We start from the raw sequence: 17917 nt of genomic DNA on the forward strand, positions 1-17917 counted from the left end.
ATGATGTGGCCACCAATATGATGTAGGCCTTGTGATTTATAGTCCAATGATATCTACGTGGAATAGAGGAGTTTCTATTTACCAACAAAAAAAGACATGCCAGGCAAAAACTAACAATCACAACCCAAGAGATACCCATGGCAGGAGGCCCAGTGAGCAGAACTAAATCCTTGAATTGACCTCAGCCTCCTGTCCACTCAGCCCTGACCGTTCAGAGACCACAGAGAAACAGCAGTGAACCAATGGGCCTGGCCTGCAAGAACTTGACTTTTTTTTTTTTTCTATCAGCAGCTTCTTTTCAGTGTCTTGTTCACAGATCTTACACATCATTATCCATCACATGTCTTTCCAGTGCCAATTTCCTCAACCCCCTCATTGGGCTTCCATCCCACCTGCCTGAAAAAAACCCAGCTTTGGGACAACCAAACCATCCATTTCTCCATGCTTACATCTCGACTGATGAGCACTCCAGGGACAACCACAGGCCAGCACTCACAAGTGCCACTGAAATTCATGGCCTCCCACCTCAGGCAGGCCCCATCCCTAGGCAGCTCCTCATCCATCTTCCACCATGGCCATTTCAGACATTCTCCACTTGCTGGTTATTTGCTGTTTCTCCTGTGGATCTATTCTCCCCCGTGTCTTTTCTGTACCCTGACTGTCTGAACTCTACAGATGACATCATCTGGTTTCTTGCCCTCTAGCTTCCTGTTGGGTTTGGTCAAGGGAGGTGCCCACAGACGAATCAGAGGCCAAGAGGACAGAGAGGTTGGGTTTTCTATTTCCCTGCTTCCTCCCTGTCTCCCCACGGGCCTGGCAAGGGCTGAGTCCCTCTGACTAATGTCTGTGTTGAGCAATTACCCTTTTATGGCTCCAGCACTCAAGGGCTCCCTTCCCTCTTCCTGCCCACTGTTGCTAGTTCCTGGGTACCTCATTCTCCCTTATTTGTTCCCTTAACCCAGTCCACATCTATTTGACTCATCCCCTTTTTAATTATCTTTAGTTAAACTCTTTGGAGTGTGCCATCTGTTTCCTCCTGCAAAGTACCTGAGCACATCCTCTCCTCAAACACATGGCCTCGCCAATGACTCCTTCATCCCCATAAGGGAAGTGACCCCTTCATTATTATATCACAGAGAAGACAGAGACCACCAGAAGGCAACCTCCTCAACTTCCTTCCATTAACTCTAAACCCTCCTGCATCTGTATCCACCCTCTTCCCACCATTTCTCCTGTGGTACTAACAGATTGTCCAGCCCCTGCCTGAAACCAATATATCTACTTGCGCTCTGGACTCCCTGACCCCATCTACTGGGAACCTTGTTCTGTCTGTCATCTTTTCTCTCTAGGATCTTCAGCCTGTCCCTCATACTGGATTCTCCCTTCCTTACAGCAATCAAATTTGCTCAAGCCTGTCCCATCTTTAAAACTCCCCCTCAACACCTACTTCTCCTTAGCTACCATCATATTCTCTCCCCCACATCACTGCAATCTTCTGAAAAAGATTGTCTGCAATCTCCATATCCTCATCTCCTGTTTTCTGGGATGACACATGGCCTCTCTAGCCCCAGATGGGCAGCATATCTGTTTAGAGGATCACACCACCCTTTACTGACACATTTATAAAACACTCTAGGTGTTAAAATGTAAATAATGTAACAATAAATGATAAGATGTTATCATAAAAATGTCTACAGTTTTATTGAGGACTATACTTTCTACTCATTATCTATAATTCTCATAGAAATTGTAATCTGTACTTCCTGCTTGTGCCAATGGGGACATTGGGACTCAGAGAAGTTAATCAAATTTCCCAGGTCACACAGCTCATTCACAGCAGAGCCTGGGTTTCCAACCACTGTCCGATGTGAAGTCTCATTAAACTACTTCTGCTTCTCCAGATTTAAGTGATCTCTCAGACTCTCTTTTCATTAGACAACCACTTCCTTAAATACATGTCTTGTTTTACTTTTGCCAGTCACGTTCTCATTCATAATGTTTGTGGATTTTATTAATGAGCCTCCTCTTAACTTGAGGAAATGTGATCATCACACTGGAAAATATCAGTGAGAGGCTTCTTCAAAATATTTTAGTGAGCTCAATCTTACACAAAATGGTATTCCTGAGGATCAAGAATGGGTGGGAAATGGAGTCACTTTTTCTACCAGGTAGTGAGGCTGTATCAGCCTACAAAAGGTGGGAGCAATACATCAGAAATGTGGGCCATTACTTGCTTTTCCAATTTGGGGCTGAAGAAATATTTGAGTTCATACTGAACTGCATGCTAAGAGCCCAGGTTTGTTATTTTTATTGTAAGTGATTGAATTGGGGTCAACCCTTAGGACTGGGACCTAAATAGGAACTTGATCAAAATCATCACCGCATCAATACTCCAACAAGGGAGGAGTGGATTTAGATATTGGACCCCAAAATAGTTTTTATGAACTGGAAGTGCTTTCTAAGTCTATTAACAAGTGGTCTTTCAAGTTTTAAAGGAAGAAGTTTGAGTGAATTATAGCAATAAAGGGCAATGTTTGGGACAGGATCGTTGTTGGTCTGACATCCCAGATGTTTCCTGTAATATCACAAAATGTCATTGATCCTGGTTGTTGCCTAGGAATAGGGCCTGCCTCAGGTTCGAGGCCATGAATTTAAGTGGCACTTATCATCAGAACTTGTCTACCTTAAAAAATAAGAAAATAATTACCTCCCATTTTGCACACTCTCTACTTTTCCTTTTTGGGACCCCCTCTTCTCCTTCAAAGGGAAGAAGATGGAGAAAATGTAGATGATTTCTAAGTCTCTAGATTCTGTAAGAGGCTATAAAACCTCATAGAGGAGAGTCATTTTTTCCTGTTAAGCATTTTTAAATTTAAGTATAGTTGATTTATAATGTTGTGTTAGTTTCTGGTGTATCACAAAGTGATTCTGTTTTTTTTGTGTGTGTATGTGTGTAAATACATATATTCTTTTTCATATTTTATTCCATTATGGTTTATTTCAAGATATTGAATGTAGTTCCCTGTGCTATACAATAGGGCCTTATTGCTTGTTTCTTTTATGTACAGTAGTGTGTATCTGATAATCCAAAACTCCTAATTTATCCCTCCCCATCTCTTTCCCCTTTGGTAACCATAAGTTTTTTTCTATGTCTGTGAGTCTGTTTCTGTTTTGTAAATAAGTTCATTTGTGTCATACTTTAGATTCCACATACAAGTGATATCATATGGTATTTGTCTTTCTCCTTCTGACTTACCTCACTTAGTATGATAATCTCTAGGTCCATCCATGTTGCTGCAGATGACATTATTTCATTCTTTTTTATGGTTGAGTAATATTCCATTATATATATGTACCACATCTTCTTTATCCATTCATCTGTTGATGGACATTTAGGTTGCTTCCATATCTTGGCTATTGTAAATCGTGCTGCTATGAACGCTGGGGTGCATGTATCTTTTTGAATTAGAGTTTTCTTCAGATATATGCCCAGGAGTGGGATTGCACCATCATACTGTAACTCTATTTTTATTTTTTTAGGACCCTTCATACTGTTTTCCAAAGTGGTTGTACCATTTTACATTCCTACCAACAGTGTAGGAGGGTTCCCTTTTCTCCATACCAAGAGTGGTTTTTTTCTGATGTTTCCTTAAAGCAGTGATTGCAGAGATAGCATAGCTTTCAGCACACATAGCACTGATGGCTTCAGGGTGTTTTCTTTGTTTACCAAACACTTAAATATTTTCAGAGAGGGTTGCTCCATGCTTTATAAATTGCAATCTTCTAAAATCTATCAAGAGGCACTGCATTTTCTTTCAACAGTGATGTTCTGAAAGAAATGTATAGCCTATTAAAGCAGCAAAAATGCTGTAGGAATACAAAGTGACTCACTACACAGTGTTAAGCATTTAAAAATAATAAAGATGATCAATAGCAATTCATGGTTAGCAAATTAACAGGAAAGAAGAAACCAACCTTGTAACAGGCAGGTAAAGAAAAAAATTCAAGGCTTTAGTGGAGCAAAGAACCCATGTACTGTTTATTAATATCACAAACTGAGAGTGACAGGAACTGACCTCTTAAGAAATATTCAGTGAGGGCTTCCCTGGTGGCGCAGTGGTTGAGAGTCCGCCTGCCAGTGCGGGGGACGCGGGTTCGTGCCCCGGTCCGGGAGGATCCCACGTGCCGCGGAGCGGCTGGGCCCGTGAGCCGTGGCCGCTGGGCCTGCGCGTCTGGAGCCTGCGCTCCGCGGCGGGAGAGGCCACAGCAGTGAGAGGCCCGCGTACCACAAAAAAAAAAAAAAAAAAAAAAAAAAAAAAAAAAAAGAAATATTCAGTGAATAGAGAGTTTGCTCCTGGATAGAATCCAGATTATTGGTGGTGTAAAGGACTATTCTCCATGTCTCTGGATGCTGGTCCTTAAACTGGCCATTTGGGAAGAAGTATGGTCTATGAAACACAGTATCTGGCTTTGAGTCCCTGAAAGCTGGTTAAAGTCAAGCAAGTCACACAACCTCTCTGGACCTGCATTTACTCATCTAAAAATGGAGAATGAAATGTGAATACATGTGAAAGTGATTTGAATCTCTAACCACATGGGTATTAGCCATTGTGATAAATATTGTTGTTATTCTACTGAAAGTAGTGACCCTCATTTGGAAAAGGCTCTGGTTCAAACTTCTTCCTGCTGAGACTTGAAGGTTAGTACCCTCATGCTCTTCCCTCTAAACTCTACCTATCATAGCCTATATATGCAATCCTGCCTGAGGAAGATGTACATGTGATTCACTTACCTGGGAATGGCCTGATGTGTTCTACCAAGTTCCACCAAGTTCAGATGACACAGGGGGACACTGAAACTATAAAAATATCAACAGTCTTAGGACGAGGTTTGAGAGAGTTTTAAATTTTACACAGACATAGCAGTCAGGAATACAAAAACATCAATATTCCTCAGTGTCTAGCTTACAAAACCTTCATTTCCATTGAGAACTGAACAAAAATTCTGCCAATTCAAGATCAACAGTCACTTTTGAATGTTAAATTCAGTCAGTTTCAGATTGTCTCCTTGCCTCCTTTCTTTTCTGGGTGATCTAAGTTTCTAGGGGGACTTATATATTGTCTTGACCATAGAAAGACTGTCTGGTCTCAGTGCAATCCTCAACCCTGACAGGCCTGTACTTCAGGGCTGCTCGTCCCCCTGGGGTAAGACTTCCTTCCCTCACATCAGGCCACTTAGCAATTCCTTTATCTTGACCCAGCTTTCATCACTGATGGCTTCCCTCAGTCATTTCTGGATGCCTTTTGATGGGAAGGACCACTGCTACAGAAACAGTGGATGCTGTTCCATATGATGCTGAGGGTTAGGGTGGACACTGCCAGGTTTCGCATGTTGTTTCTATGTAATTGTTATTAATAGCACTCTCTTCACTCTCAAACCTGTCCCAGTTTCACAGTATATTCTACAGTCACCTTGGTATGCGGGACCCAGGGAGCTGTGACCCCTCAGGCCCACATGGCCAAATGCCTCCCTCAGCTACTGCTTTCCTCCCACTCAGATGCCTTCTTTGATACAGAGGAGTAGACAGCTCCCAATGGCATCTCAGTTCTAATAGCTCCACTCCTATTCTCCCATCCTGCCTCAAGTTTCTTTTCGTCCTGAGAGAAAGGAGAGGAAGAAAATAATTCTTATGTAATCAAATATCCTTCCCCACATCATGAACTTATGCTCTATGCTTTCACTCTTACTATTTAAATACAAGTTTCTAGAAATAAAGCAAAACAAAACCTTTCTTTTTCAGGTTCCTGGCCTTGTCATTGGCCTTCAGGAACCATGTTGGTGACGAAAGAGAAAGGTACAGTGGATAGGATGCTGAAGGTGTGTGTGAAAGGAGGTACAGAGGAGAGAGACTAAGAGTAGGTGAAAGGGGGCAGGACATACATCAGAGAGAGCAAAATAGTCCAAGACAGCAGTAAAGAAGTTGTCACAAAAGCATGTGTGAACAAGGTACCCTAATTAGTTCAGACAATAAGGATGAAATGAGCAGTAAAGGAAATGCTCCTTTCAGGCTATAGGAGTCAGAGGAGGCCTATGACAGCCTGGGATTTCAATGAGGAAATAAGAAAGTGGGTAGGTAGAAAGCATTACTAATGGGAAGAAAGGGGAAGGGGTGATAAAAATGAGGTGGCAGGAAACAGTAGGTACTTTAGGGGACCAGTGAGCAAACCAGGAGTAAAGCAATTGAATTAGAACACATTCTTTGTGGAGAGAGGCAGCTGGATATGAAACTGAAAACCTAGACTGGAGACAGATAATGATTCGCCTTTAAAATCAGTTTGATGGGGAGTTCCCTGGTGGTCCAGTAGTTAGGACTCCGGACTCTCACTGCTGAGGGCCTGGGTTCAATCCCTGGTTGGGGAACTAAGATCCCACATCCATAAGCTGCAAGCCGTGGCCAAAAAAATAAATAAGTAAATAAAATCAGTTTGATGAATTTCAACATTATCCTCTGGTATAAGGGAAACATTGAAGGATTTGGGGCAACATAGAGATATAATTTAAACATGTTTCTCTTCCTCCCACTTCCATTTGTTTGTTTGTTTTTAAGAAAAATTTATCTGTCAGTTATGTAGACTGGATAAAACTTTGAAATGATTAGTGAGAGAAAGACTAGATAACGATTTAAAATCAGCTATTATAACTCTGCTCAGTGAGGTAAAGGAAAATATGCTTGCAGTGAATGAAAAGATAAGAAATCTCATCAGAGTAATAAAACTATAGAAAACAACCAAATGAAAATTCTAGAACTGAATAATACACAATCTGAAATTAAAAAGCTACTGGATACACTTAACATCAGAATATAGATAAAATGAGCTTGAAGAGAGATCAATAAAATTATCCAATCTAAAGAAGAGAAAAATAAGAATGAAAAACAATGAACAGAGCCTCACAAACATGAGGAACTGTATCAAAAGATCTAATATAAGTGTTATTGGAGTCCCAGAGGAGAAGAGACTATAAATATAATGGCCAAAGTTTCCCCATATTTGGTGAAAGACAAAAATTTACAGATTCAAGAAGCTCAGCAAATCCCAAGCAGTATAAATACAAAGAAAACCTGAGCACATCAGGGTTAAACTGTTCAGAACCAAAGATAAATAGAAAATATTGAAAACATCCAGCAAGAAATCAACCCACTGCAAACGAGGAAAAAAACCTTGACATCACTGATTTCTCATCAGAAAATGTGGAGGTCAGAAGACAAGATGAAAAAACATCTTGAAAGTTATGGAAGAAAAAGAACCCAGAGAAAATACCCTTAAAGAATGAAGGTAAAATAAAGTTAGTTTTAGATAAAAGAAAATTTGTTGCTAATAGATCTATAAGAAATATCGAATGAAGTTCTTCAGAATGTAGGAAATGATAATGGATGGAAACATGGATCCTCAGAGCATCAAAAATGGTGAATATGTGAGTAAATACAAAGCAACCCTCTAATTACACACACCCTCACCCAGCAAACTTGAGGCTCCTGCATCTTCCCAGTCTCAGCAAATGGCTCAGGTCAAAATCCTTTGGGCCATTCTCGACTCCTCTCATTCTTTTATTCTGCTTTCCTGGTAGCAGTCCACCAGGAAATTCTGTCCTTTTCACCTCCAAAATATGCATGCAGTCTGAACAGTTTTTTTTTTAACCTCCATTGTTTACCCCCTGGTTGTCTCTCCTAGATTATTGCAGCAGTCTCCAAACTGCCCTCTCTTCTGCTTCCCTTGACTCCCTACAGTCTTTTCTAGTAGAGTAGCCAGAGAGGTGCTTTTAATACATAAACCTGATCATATCACTCCTTTCTCACTGCCTTGTAAAACTCCCCATTTCAGGGTTTTCAGGGGATGGATATTAATACACAACTTAAAAATGATACAACATTGTGATTTTTATATATTTATCTGAGAAGACATTTAAAGAATGAATAATTTTACCACAGTAAAAAGTCTTCAGTTTCCATTTATTTATCTATATGAACAAGGTCTCCCAGAACATATATCTTTAAAAGTAGGAAAAAAAAAAGAAAAAAAGGGAATAGACTTGATACTGAATCTTGTCTCATTCTACCAATAAATACTATTACTCTATGGATACATGACCTAACTCAGAAAAAAAAAAAAATCTCAACCCTATCCATGTCATTAAAAGATACATTTTCAACAAAATTTTATTTTTTATGTTAAGCAGTAACTTATCAAAATTTAGAAAATCTAGTTTTGACCAATTATGTCCAATAATAATTGTCACAATAACTCAGTCCATAAGATATTTATAATACTTAGAGTCTTATGGACACAGAATATAAAAAGTTAACATTTTAATTTATGTCCATATATTTGTTGCAGGGAATTATTTGATAGGGACATCTGTAAAATATCTTCCAGCATACAAGTATCTTATATCAGAATAACATTCTAGGTGAGGGATAAACTAACCCAAGGAGAAACATGCCAAGATACATAGTAATCAAATTGACAAAAATAAAAGACAAAGGAAAATTATTAAAAGCAACAAGGGAAAAATGACAAATAACATACAAGGGAATTCCCATAAGGTTAACAGCTGATTTCTCAGCAGAAACTCTACAAGCCAGAAGGGAGTGCCATGATATATTTAAAGTGATGAAAAGGAAGAACCTACAACCAAGATTACTCTGCCTGGCAAGGATCTCATTCAGATTTGACAGAGAAATCAAAAGCTTTACAGACATGCAAAAGCTGAGAGACTTCAGCACTACCAAACCATCTCTACAACAAATGATAAAGGAACTTCTCTAAGTGGGAAACGTAAGAAAAGGACCTACAAAGACAAACCCCAAACAATTAAGAAAATGGTAATAGGAACATACATATTGATAATTACCTTAAATTTGAATGGATTAAATGCTCCAACCAAAAGACACAGGCTTGCTGAATGGATACAAAAACAAGACCTATATTTATGCAGTCTACCAGAGACCCACTGAGACCTAGGGACACATACAGACTGAAAGTGAGGGGATGGAAAAAGATATTCCATAGAAATGGAAATCAAAAGAAAGCTGGAGTAGCAATACGAATATGAGATAAAATAGACTTAAAAATAAAGAATGTTACAAGAGACAAGGAAGGTCGCTACATAATGATCAAGGGATCAATCCAAGAAGAAGATATAACAATTATAAATATATATGCACCCAACATAGGAGCACCTCAATACATAAGGGAACTGCTAACAGCTATAAAAGAGGAAATAGACAGTAACACAATGATAGCAGGGGACTTTAACACCTCACTTACACTAATGGACAGATAATCCAGACAGAAAATTAATAAGGAAACACAAGTTTAAATGACACAACAGACTAGATAGATTTAATTGATATTTATAGGACATTCCATGCGAAAACAGCAGATTACACTTTCTTCTCAAGTGCACATGGAACATTCCCCAGGATAGATTACATCTTGGGTTAGAAATCAAGTCTCAGTAAATTTAAGAAAATAGAAATCATATCAAGCATCTTTTCTGACTGCAATGCTATGAGATTAGAAATAAATTACAGGGAAAAAAAACGTAAAAATTACAAACACATGGAGGCTAAACAATACACTGCTAAATAACCAAGAGATGACTGAAGAAATCAGAAAATACCTAGAGACAAAGGACAATGAAAACACGATGATCCAAAACCTATAAGATGCAGCAAAAGCAGTTCTAAGAGGGAAGTTTATAGAAATAAAATCCTACCTCAAGAAATAAGAAAAATCTCAAATAGACAATCTAACGTTACACCTAAAGTAACCAGAGAAAGAAGAACAAACAAAACGCAAAGTTAATAGAAGGAAAGAAATAATAAAGATCAGAGCAGAAATAAATGAAATAGACACAAAGAAAACAATAGCAAAGATCAATAAAACTAAAAACTGGTTCTTTGAGAAGTAAACAAAACTGATAAACTTTTAGCCAGACTCATCAAGAAAAAGAGGGAGAAGACTCAAATCAATAAAATTAGAAATGAAAAAGGAGAAGTTACAACAGCCACTGCAGAAATACAAAGCATCATAAGAGACTACTACAAGCAACTTTATGCCAATAAAATGGGCAACCAGGAGAAAATGGACAAATTCTTAGAAAGGTATAACCTTCCAAGACTGAACCATGCAGAAACAGAAAATATGAACAGACCAGTCACAAGTAACAAAATTGAAACTGTGATTAAAAATCTTGGGCTTCCCTGGTGGCACAGTGGTTGAGAGTCCGCCTGCTGATGCAGGAGACACGGGTTCGTGCCCCGGTCCGGGAAGATCCCACATGCCGTGGAGCGGCTGGGCCCGTGAGCCATGGCCGCTGAGCCTGCGCATCCGGAACCTGTGCTCTGCAACGGGAGAGGCCACAACAGTGAGAGGCCCACGTACCACAAATATTTAAAAAAAAAAATAAATAAATAAATCTTCCAACAGGGCTTCCCTGGTGGCGCAGCGGTTGAGAGTCTGCCTGCTGATGCAGGGGACACGGGTTCATGCCCCGGTCCAGGAAGATCCCACATGCCGTGGAGTGGCTGGGCCCGTGAGCCATGGTCGCTGAGCCTGCGCGTCCGGAGCCTGTGCTCCGCAACGGGAGAGGCCACAACAGTGAGAGGCCCGCGTATGGCAAAAAAAATAAAAAAATAAAAAATCTTCCAGCAAACAAAAGTCCATGTGCAGATGGCTTCACAGGTGTTCTATCAAACATTTAGAGAAGAGCTAACACCCATCCTTCTCAAACCCTTCCAAAAAATTGCAGAGGAATGAACACTCCCAAACTCATTCTATGAGGCCACCATTACCCTGATACCAAAAACAGACAAAGATACTACAAAAAAAGAAAATTACAGACCAATATCACTGATGAATATAAATGCAGAAACCCTCAACTAAATACTAGCAAACAGAATCCAACAACACATTAAAAGGATCATACACCATGATCAAGTGGGGTTTATCCCAGGGATATAAGGATTCTTCAATATATACAAATCAATCAGTGTGATACACCATATTAACAAATTGAAGAAGAAAAACCATATGATCATCTCAATAGATGCAGAAAAAGCTTTTGACAAAATTCAACACCCATTTATAATAAAAACTCTCCAGAACGTAGGCATAGAGGGAACTTACCTGAACATATTAAAGGCTATATACAGCAAACCCACAGCAAACATCATTCTCAATGGTGAAAAACTGAAAGCATTTCCTCTAAGATCAGGAACAAAACAAGGATGTCCACTCTCACCTCTATTATTCAACATAGTTTTGAAGTCCTGGTCATGGCAATCAGAGAAGAAAAAGAAATAAAAGGAATACAGATTGGAAAAGAAGAAGTAAAACTGTCACTGTTTGCAGATAACATGATATTTAGGATTTTCTAAATCCTAAATCTGTAGGATTTAAAAAAATCCTAAAGATGCCACCAGAAAACTACTAGAGGTAATCAATGAATCTGGTAAAGTTGCAGGATACAAAATTAATGCACAGAAATCTCTTGCATTCCTATACACTAACAATGAAAGAACAGAAAGAGAAATTAAGGAAACAATCCCATTAACCATTGCAACAAAAAGAATAAAATACCTAGGAATAAACTTATCTAAGGAGGTAAAAGACCTGTACTCAGAAAACTATAAGACACTGATGAAAGAAATCAAAGATGACACAAACAGATGGAGAGATATACCATATACCATGTTCTTGGATTGGAAGAATCAACATTGTGAAAATGACTATACTACCCAAAGCAATCTACAGATTCAATGCAATCCCTATTAAATTACCAGTGGTATTTTTTATAGAACTAGAACAAAAAATCTTAAAATTTGTATGGAGACAGAAAAGATCCCAAATAGCCAAAGCAATCTTGAAGGAAGAAAACAGAGCTGCAGTAATCAGACTCCCTGACTTCAGGCTATACTACAAAGCTACAGTAATCAAGACAATATGGTACTGGCACAAAAACAGAAATACAGATCAATGGAACAGGATAGAAAGCCCAGAGATAAACCCATGCACCTATGGTCAACTAATCTATGACAAAGGAGGCAAGAATATACAATGGAGAAAAGACAGTCTCCTCAATAAGTGGTGCTGGGAAAACTGTACAGCTACATGTAAAAGAATGAAATTAGAACATGTCCTAACACCATACACGAAAATAAACTCAAAATGGATTAAAGACATAAATGTAAGACCAGACACTATAAAACTCTTAGAGGAAAACATAGGAAGACACTCTTTGACATAAATCACAGCAAGATCTTTTTTGATCCACCTTCTAGAGTAATGGAAATAAAAACAAAAATAAACAAATGGGACCTAATGAGACTTAAAAGCTTTTGCACAGCAAAGGAAACTATAAACAAGCTGAAAAGACAACCCTCAGAATGAGAGAAAATATTTGCAAATGAATCAATGGACAAAGGATTAATCTCCAAAATATATAAACAGCTCATGCAACTCAATATTAAAAAAACAAACAATGCAATCCAAAAATGGGCAGAAGACCTAAATAGACATTTCTCCAAAGAAGATATACAGATTGCCAACAAACACCTGAAAGGATGCTCAACATCACTAATTATTAGAGAAATGCAAATCAAAACTACAATGAGGTATCACCTCACACTGGTTAGAATGGGCATCATCAGAAAATTTACAAACAACAAATGCTGGAGAGGGTGTGGAGAAAAGGGAACCCTCTTGCACTGTTGGTGGGAATGTAAATTGATACAGCCACTATAGAGAACAATATGGAGGTTCCTTAAAAAACTAAAAATAGAACTACCATAAGACCCAGCAATCCCACTACTGGGCATATACGCAGAGAAAACCATAATACAAAAAGACACATGCACCCCAATGTTCATTGCAGCACTATTTACAATAGCCAGGTCATGGGAGCAACCTTAATGCCCATTGACAGACGAATGGCTAAAGAAGATGTGGTACATATATACAATGGAATATTACTCAACCATAAAAAGGAGCAAAACTGAGTCATTTGTAGAGACGTGGATGGACCTAGAGACTGTCATACAGAGTGAAGTAAGTCAGAAAGAGAAAAACAAATATCGTATATTAACACATATATGTGGAATATAGAAAAATGGTACAGATGAACCGGTTTGCAGGGCAGAAATTGAGACACAGATGTAGAGAACAAATGTATGGACACCAAGGGGGAGATATCTGGGGGTAGGGATGGTGGTGGAATGAATTGGGAGATTGGGATTGACATACATACACTAAGGTGTATAAAATAGATAGCTAATAAGAACCTGCTGTATAAAAAAATAAAATTAAATTTTAAACAAAGAGACTGAGGCAGCAAAAAAAAAAAAAAAATTCTGGGTGAGGAAGAGACTGGAAAAACAAGTTCAGAAAGAAAAAGGAAGAATGTAAAATTTCCAACTGCTAAAGAAGAGCATGTTCATGAATTTTTAATATGGATGACGATAGATATCAAATAGTTCTAGGATTTAAATTCCACTGGATACATTTAAGATAGTGATGTAACAATATCATTTTAAAAATAGCAGTACTTGTAATATGCTGGATGTGGCATCCTTTGTGACTATTTAAGTTTGTGATGACAAATGTTGCATATTTTATAATGTTTAAGTTGATGCTTAGTTTTTCAAAAATTTAAAAGGGAAACATAAGCAGAAAGTTTGAATTCTAGTGCTGCAATAGAATCTAACCTGGAGAATAAATATTAATACTTATTAAATGTTAATATATGCTAGACATTGTTCTAAGTATTTTATAACATTTTGTTAAAGATTTATAATAAGGATATATATAATAATGATGATCCAGACTTTATTAGTGGTAAGAAAGCAACTTTTATTTAGCTCACAATGCTGTGGGTTAGGAATTTGGGCAGGGCTTGTGCCGTTCTCACTTGGGATATCTCATACAGTTGCAATCAGATGTTGGCTGGGACTAGTCATCTGAAGGATTGACTGAGCCCGAACACCCAAGCTGGCTTGTTCCCCGAGTTGGTGGTTGACGTTGGCCATTGTCTGGGAACTTGTTTGGGGCTACTGATGAGAGCACCTACATGAGACTCTCCACCATGACGCTCTCAAGGTAGTCAGGTTCCTTAAATGGTAGCTTGCTTCCTCCAGAATGAACGTTCCAAGAGTGATGGATGAAAGCCGTATGGCCTTTCCGAGGTAGCTGTGGAAGTCATACAGCATCTCTTTTTACCATATTTTACTGATGAAAGCGTAAGGGGGCGAGGCAGGCGTGCGGCCGTTAGCGCACTACCATCATCTCGCGAGACCCTTAGTTCGGCGGTTAGAGGTTGCGCTCTGCCAGTGGTCGGCAGCAAGACAGTGGTCCTCGCGGCGGAGAGTGAGGTGAGAGGTGGATGGAACTTCTCCCCTAGGTTATCTGGCCTCGGGCTGGCCGGTGAGCAGTGGGGGGGGGGGGGGGCGGGGGGGGGGGCGGCCAGGGACAGGCTGAGGGCTGTGTCCTGCAGAGCTCCAGAGCCCTCGCCAGCACTGCCCACTGGCCGGGCCCAAGCCTGGAGGCAGCCGCTAACCTCTCCCCGATCCCCGTCTCTGCGACCTAGTGGCAGTGGCTGTCACCCTGGGTTGCAGTCCACAGGACCTGGTCTCCCGTCCCCCATTTGGGCGGCCTGAGGAGCCTCAGGGCCAACTGGGCCCGAGGCACCTGGCTCCCTCAGTGATGACAGCTGGGCAGGGTCTGGTGACCTGGTCCTGAGGGCGTCGCCAGCCGAGATCTTCCTTCTCAGCTGGGCCTGGGCACTGGTGGGAGGACCCAGACTGGGTGCTGGGCTCCGGGGCAGGGTAACAGGCTCCCGCAGGGACCCCTTCCTCATAGCCAGGGCCTGGACCTCAGAGGGCGAAAGTTGAGCCTTGGGGCCTTGCCCTTTCTTGTCAGAACAGAGAATAACATTTTGGTGGAGGTTTCCAGGAACATCGTGACCTGGCCTCAGGCACAAAGTGTCTGACAGCAAGAATTTTGCAACAACTAATTGCACCCCTCCCTCCCCTTTCCTATAAAAGGGCTTTGCTGAAAGCTTTTGGGATTTGGGTTTTTTAAGGCATGAGCCACGTATTTCCTTGCAGGGCCCTGCAATAAACCTTTCTCTGCTCCAAACTCCGACCTTTTGGTATTGCTTGGCCTCACTGTGCCTCAGGAACAGGGACTTGTGTTCAGTAACAAAAGCAGTCAGTAGCCCACTCAGACTCAGGGGAAGGGAAACAGACCCCCACCTCTCAATGAAAGGAATATCAAAGAATTTGAGGGCTGTATTTTAAAACTGCCACACATATAAAATTACCTCTGGTTGATGTTGTTGTTGTTTTTATTAGATGAGGAAACTAAAGCCCGGGGGATTAAGTGATTTGCCTAAGATCACAGAGCAGGTGGGTGATGGAGTTAGGATTCAAATCCAGGCAGTCTGACTCCAGAGCAGAGCTCTTAAACAAAACAACCCTTCCTCCTGAGAATGGCAAGCCAAGGGAAGTGTGAAGCCCCCTTGGCTGAATGAGCATAGACTCACATCCCCAACAATATCAATCTGGGGAGACTGTCCCCACAGTCTACACTTTCAGGAGTCTGTTGTTATGGATACCACGTTGCCAGAGCTTTTCAATGACTCAAGGGATGGAGGGCAGAGAGAAGAGCTGGAGAGGCTGCAGCCACTGGTGTTACAGGTTCCTGAGCCCCCAGACTCAGGTGGGACAGATCTGGTGCTTGGTAGCAGCTGTCCTGTGGCCCTTTGATAGTTGTTTCAGGTGGCTCATGGCTTGGTGGTCACGGTTCTAAGACTACCCTGGATACTAATATTAAACAGCTTTTACCTGAATGTGGGAGAGTCCACGTGGTGTGATTTGTTGTTCCCTCATCCTTGGCTTGGATTGGCTAACAGCCAAGATCCTCAGAGCTAACTCATTAAGAAGGGCCTCTTTCCTTCTTTCTCTCCTGCCATTCTCAGAGACTATAAGACCTCACTATACCTCTATGATTTATAATTTATGGTCTTGCATGGGCAGAGAAATTCACTAACTTTCCTGAGTTCTTTACATGTAGCCGACACTGAGGCAGTTCATACAGGAGGGACTGAGGCTGGTTAGGGGGATGCCTGGGGCTTAGGGCGTCACCAGATAACTTTGTGGTAGACATCTAAGTGGGCACTGATATCACTGTCCCCTGAGCTAGGACAGAGGTCAAACTGGTTGGTAGGCATGTGGGTCAATCCTATGCATCTTAACCACAAGGGTCATTAATTAAATTGTCTTTCCATCTTTCAGAGCTAGTTTTCATGTGCAGTGGGCACATATCTCCCCCCACACACACACACACATCTGGACCCATGCACACATAGGCTCTCACCACTGCCTATCTACTATTTTTTTTCATTTCAACTTAAGCCTCAGTCTCCTCGATTATAAGGTGATTCTTATGCTTCCACCCATCATAAGTATTGAGAGGGTCAGTTACTGAATCAGTTATGGTAGGCTGCAGAAATGAAAGCATGTTTGACATATGTGGTTCACTGATGTTCAAAAAACCTCCTTCTCCCAAAGGGTTATAAAATAGATGGAAAATATTATTTTAAGGTTTATACAAAAGGAATAATCCTGCCCGTGCTTTGATATTGTTAAACTTATTTGAGGAAATTCACATTAAAACTTTAAAAACTCTAAAGGGACTCTAATTAAGAATGCATAATGAGCCTCCAGTTGTTTTTTTTATAACTCTAAAATGATGATCAAATATAATTTACCAAACTCTACGGTTCAGAGTTATCATTGTTAAATGAAGCAGAAGTCCAAACTTTGCAGAAGGAAGAGCACCATAAAACTTCAGTGTTACAAAGTCGTTGGGGGTTGTTTTTAAAATTTCCATGTTCCAGGATATCACAAATAGTGGCCGCCTTAGCTCTTCCTTAGGAAACTTAGAGATACCCTTTCATCCCCAGCCGGCTCAATTACAGCTTTGCGGCAGGATAAGGTTAAGGGGATGGGGGAGGACAGGAAAGAGGAGGGAGGCAGAAACAGAAAAATCAATTCAAATTACTTTGATGACAGTGACTTCAAGTCTTCTCTGAAAGACAGACACGAACCTCCAGGATGCTGGCAGATGGGACCGGGACGGCAGAGAGTCAGATCTCGGAAGAGAAGCCCAAGTTAAGGAAACTCTCTGGGCTTCCCATAGGGAGCAAAGACAAATCTCCCAAGAAAGCTTCAGAAGGTGGGAAAGACAGCAGCCTCAGCCCCTCGGGGCAAACCCAACTCAGGGCTCGGCAACTGGCTCTGGTGCGGGATGTGGAGGTGAACTGGTACCTAAAACTCTGGGAGCTGTCCAGTGAGCACACTACTGCCTACACCACCAGCATGCCTCACAGGTAAGCCTTGCCCCTCCCCTCACTGGCTTTATGAGACCCTGTTTGAAAGTGCTGTCCAGAGTGGATGCTTAGATTTCTTTTCCCATGCCGCTGGAGATTTAACAACTCTTAACTGCCTTATAGATGATTGACACTTCAGAATGTGTAACTACAAAGAGCAAGAACTTGGTGAAAATGGCAAAGAATACTCCCTTGATTGTTATTCAGAAAACACCCCTTGTAAGGAGGCAGTAGACACTCTAGAGCTGAGAGGAAGAAGGAACATGGCATTAAGATTTGTCTTAAGTAACAGTCAGAGGAGTTCAAAGATTGTGTGAAAATGCCCTCTTCCAAAGCAACAACAAATTCTTTGCAATCTTTCTCCACTTCCTTTACCTTAACACCTTGGGGATGAGGGAGGGAAATGTGTTTTGCCTGTTTGAAAAGTGTACAGTTGAATAGTGTGAACTTGTTGAATGAGAGCTCAGCA

General features: G+C 40.7%; 1 protein-coding gene and 1 pseudogene across 3 annotated transcripts in view; one reads left to right on the forward strand and one right to left on the reverse strand.

Annotated features, from left to right (window-relative positions):
- LOC131757565 (RNA-binding protein with serine-rich domain 1-like) overlaps nt 1-14086 on the reverse strand; it is a 69610-nt pseudogene extending 55524 nt beyond the window's left edge.
- KCNAB1 (potassium voltage-gated channel subfamily A regulatory beta subunit 1) overlaps nt 1-17917 on the forward strand; it is a 529857-nt gene that overhangs the window by 91958 nt on the left and 419982 nt on the right. The window contains exons 1-2 of one of the 3 annotated variants that reach the window (XM_067033897.1): nt 13997-14428; nt 17159-17448. The exons of 1 other annotated variant lie outside the window; for it this stretch is intronic. In XM_067033897.1, the coding sequence (XP_066889998.1) occupies nt 17174-17448 (275 nt within the window). In that variant the 5' untranslated portion in view covers nt 13997-14428; nt 17159-17173. Of the gene's footprint in view, nt 1-13996; nt 14429-14468; nt 14481-17158; nt 17449-17917 lie in introns of those variants that run through there. One more of the 3 variants, XM_067033898.1, reaches the window with a different exon arrangement.

The sequence above is a fragment of the Kogia breviceps genome, chromosome 5, assembly GCF_026419965.1.
Source record: "Kogia breviceps isolate mKogBre1 chromosome 5, mKogBre1 haplotype 1, whole genome shotgun sequence".
NCBI classification, from domain to species: Eukaryota; Metazoa; Chordata; class Mammalia; order Artiodactyla; family Physeteridae; genus Kogia; species Kogia breviceps.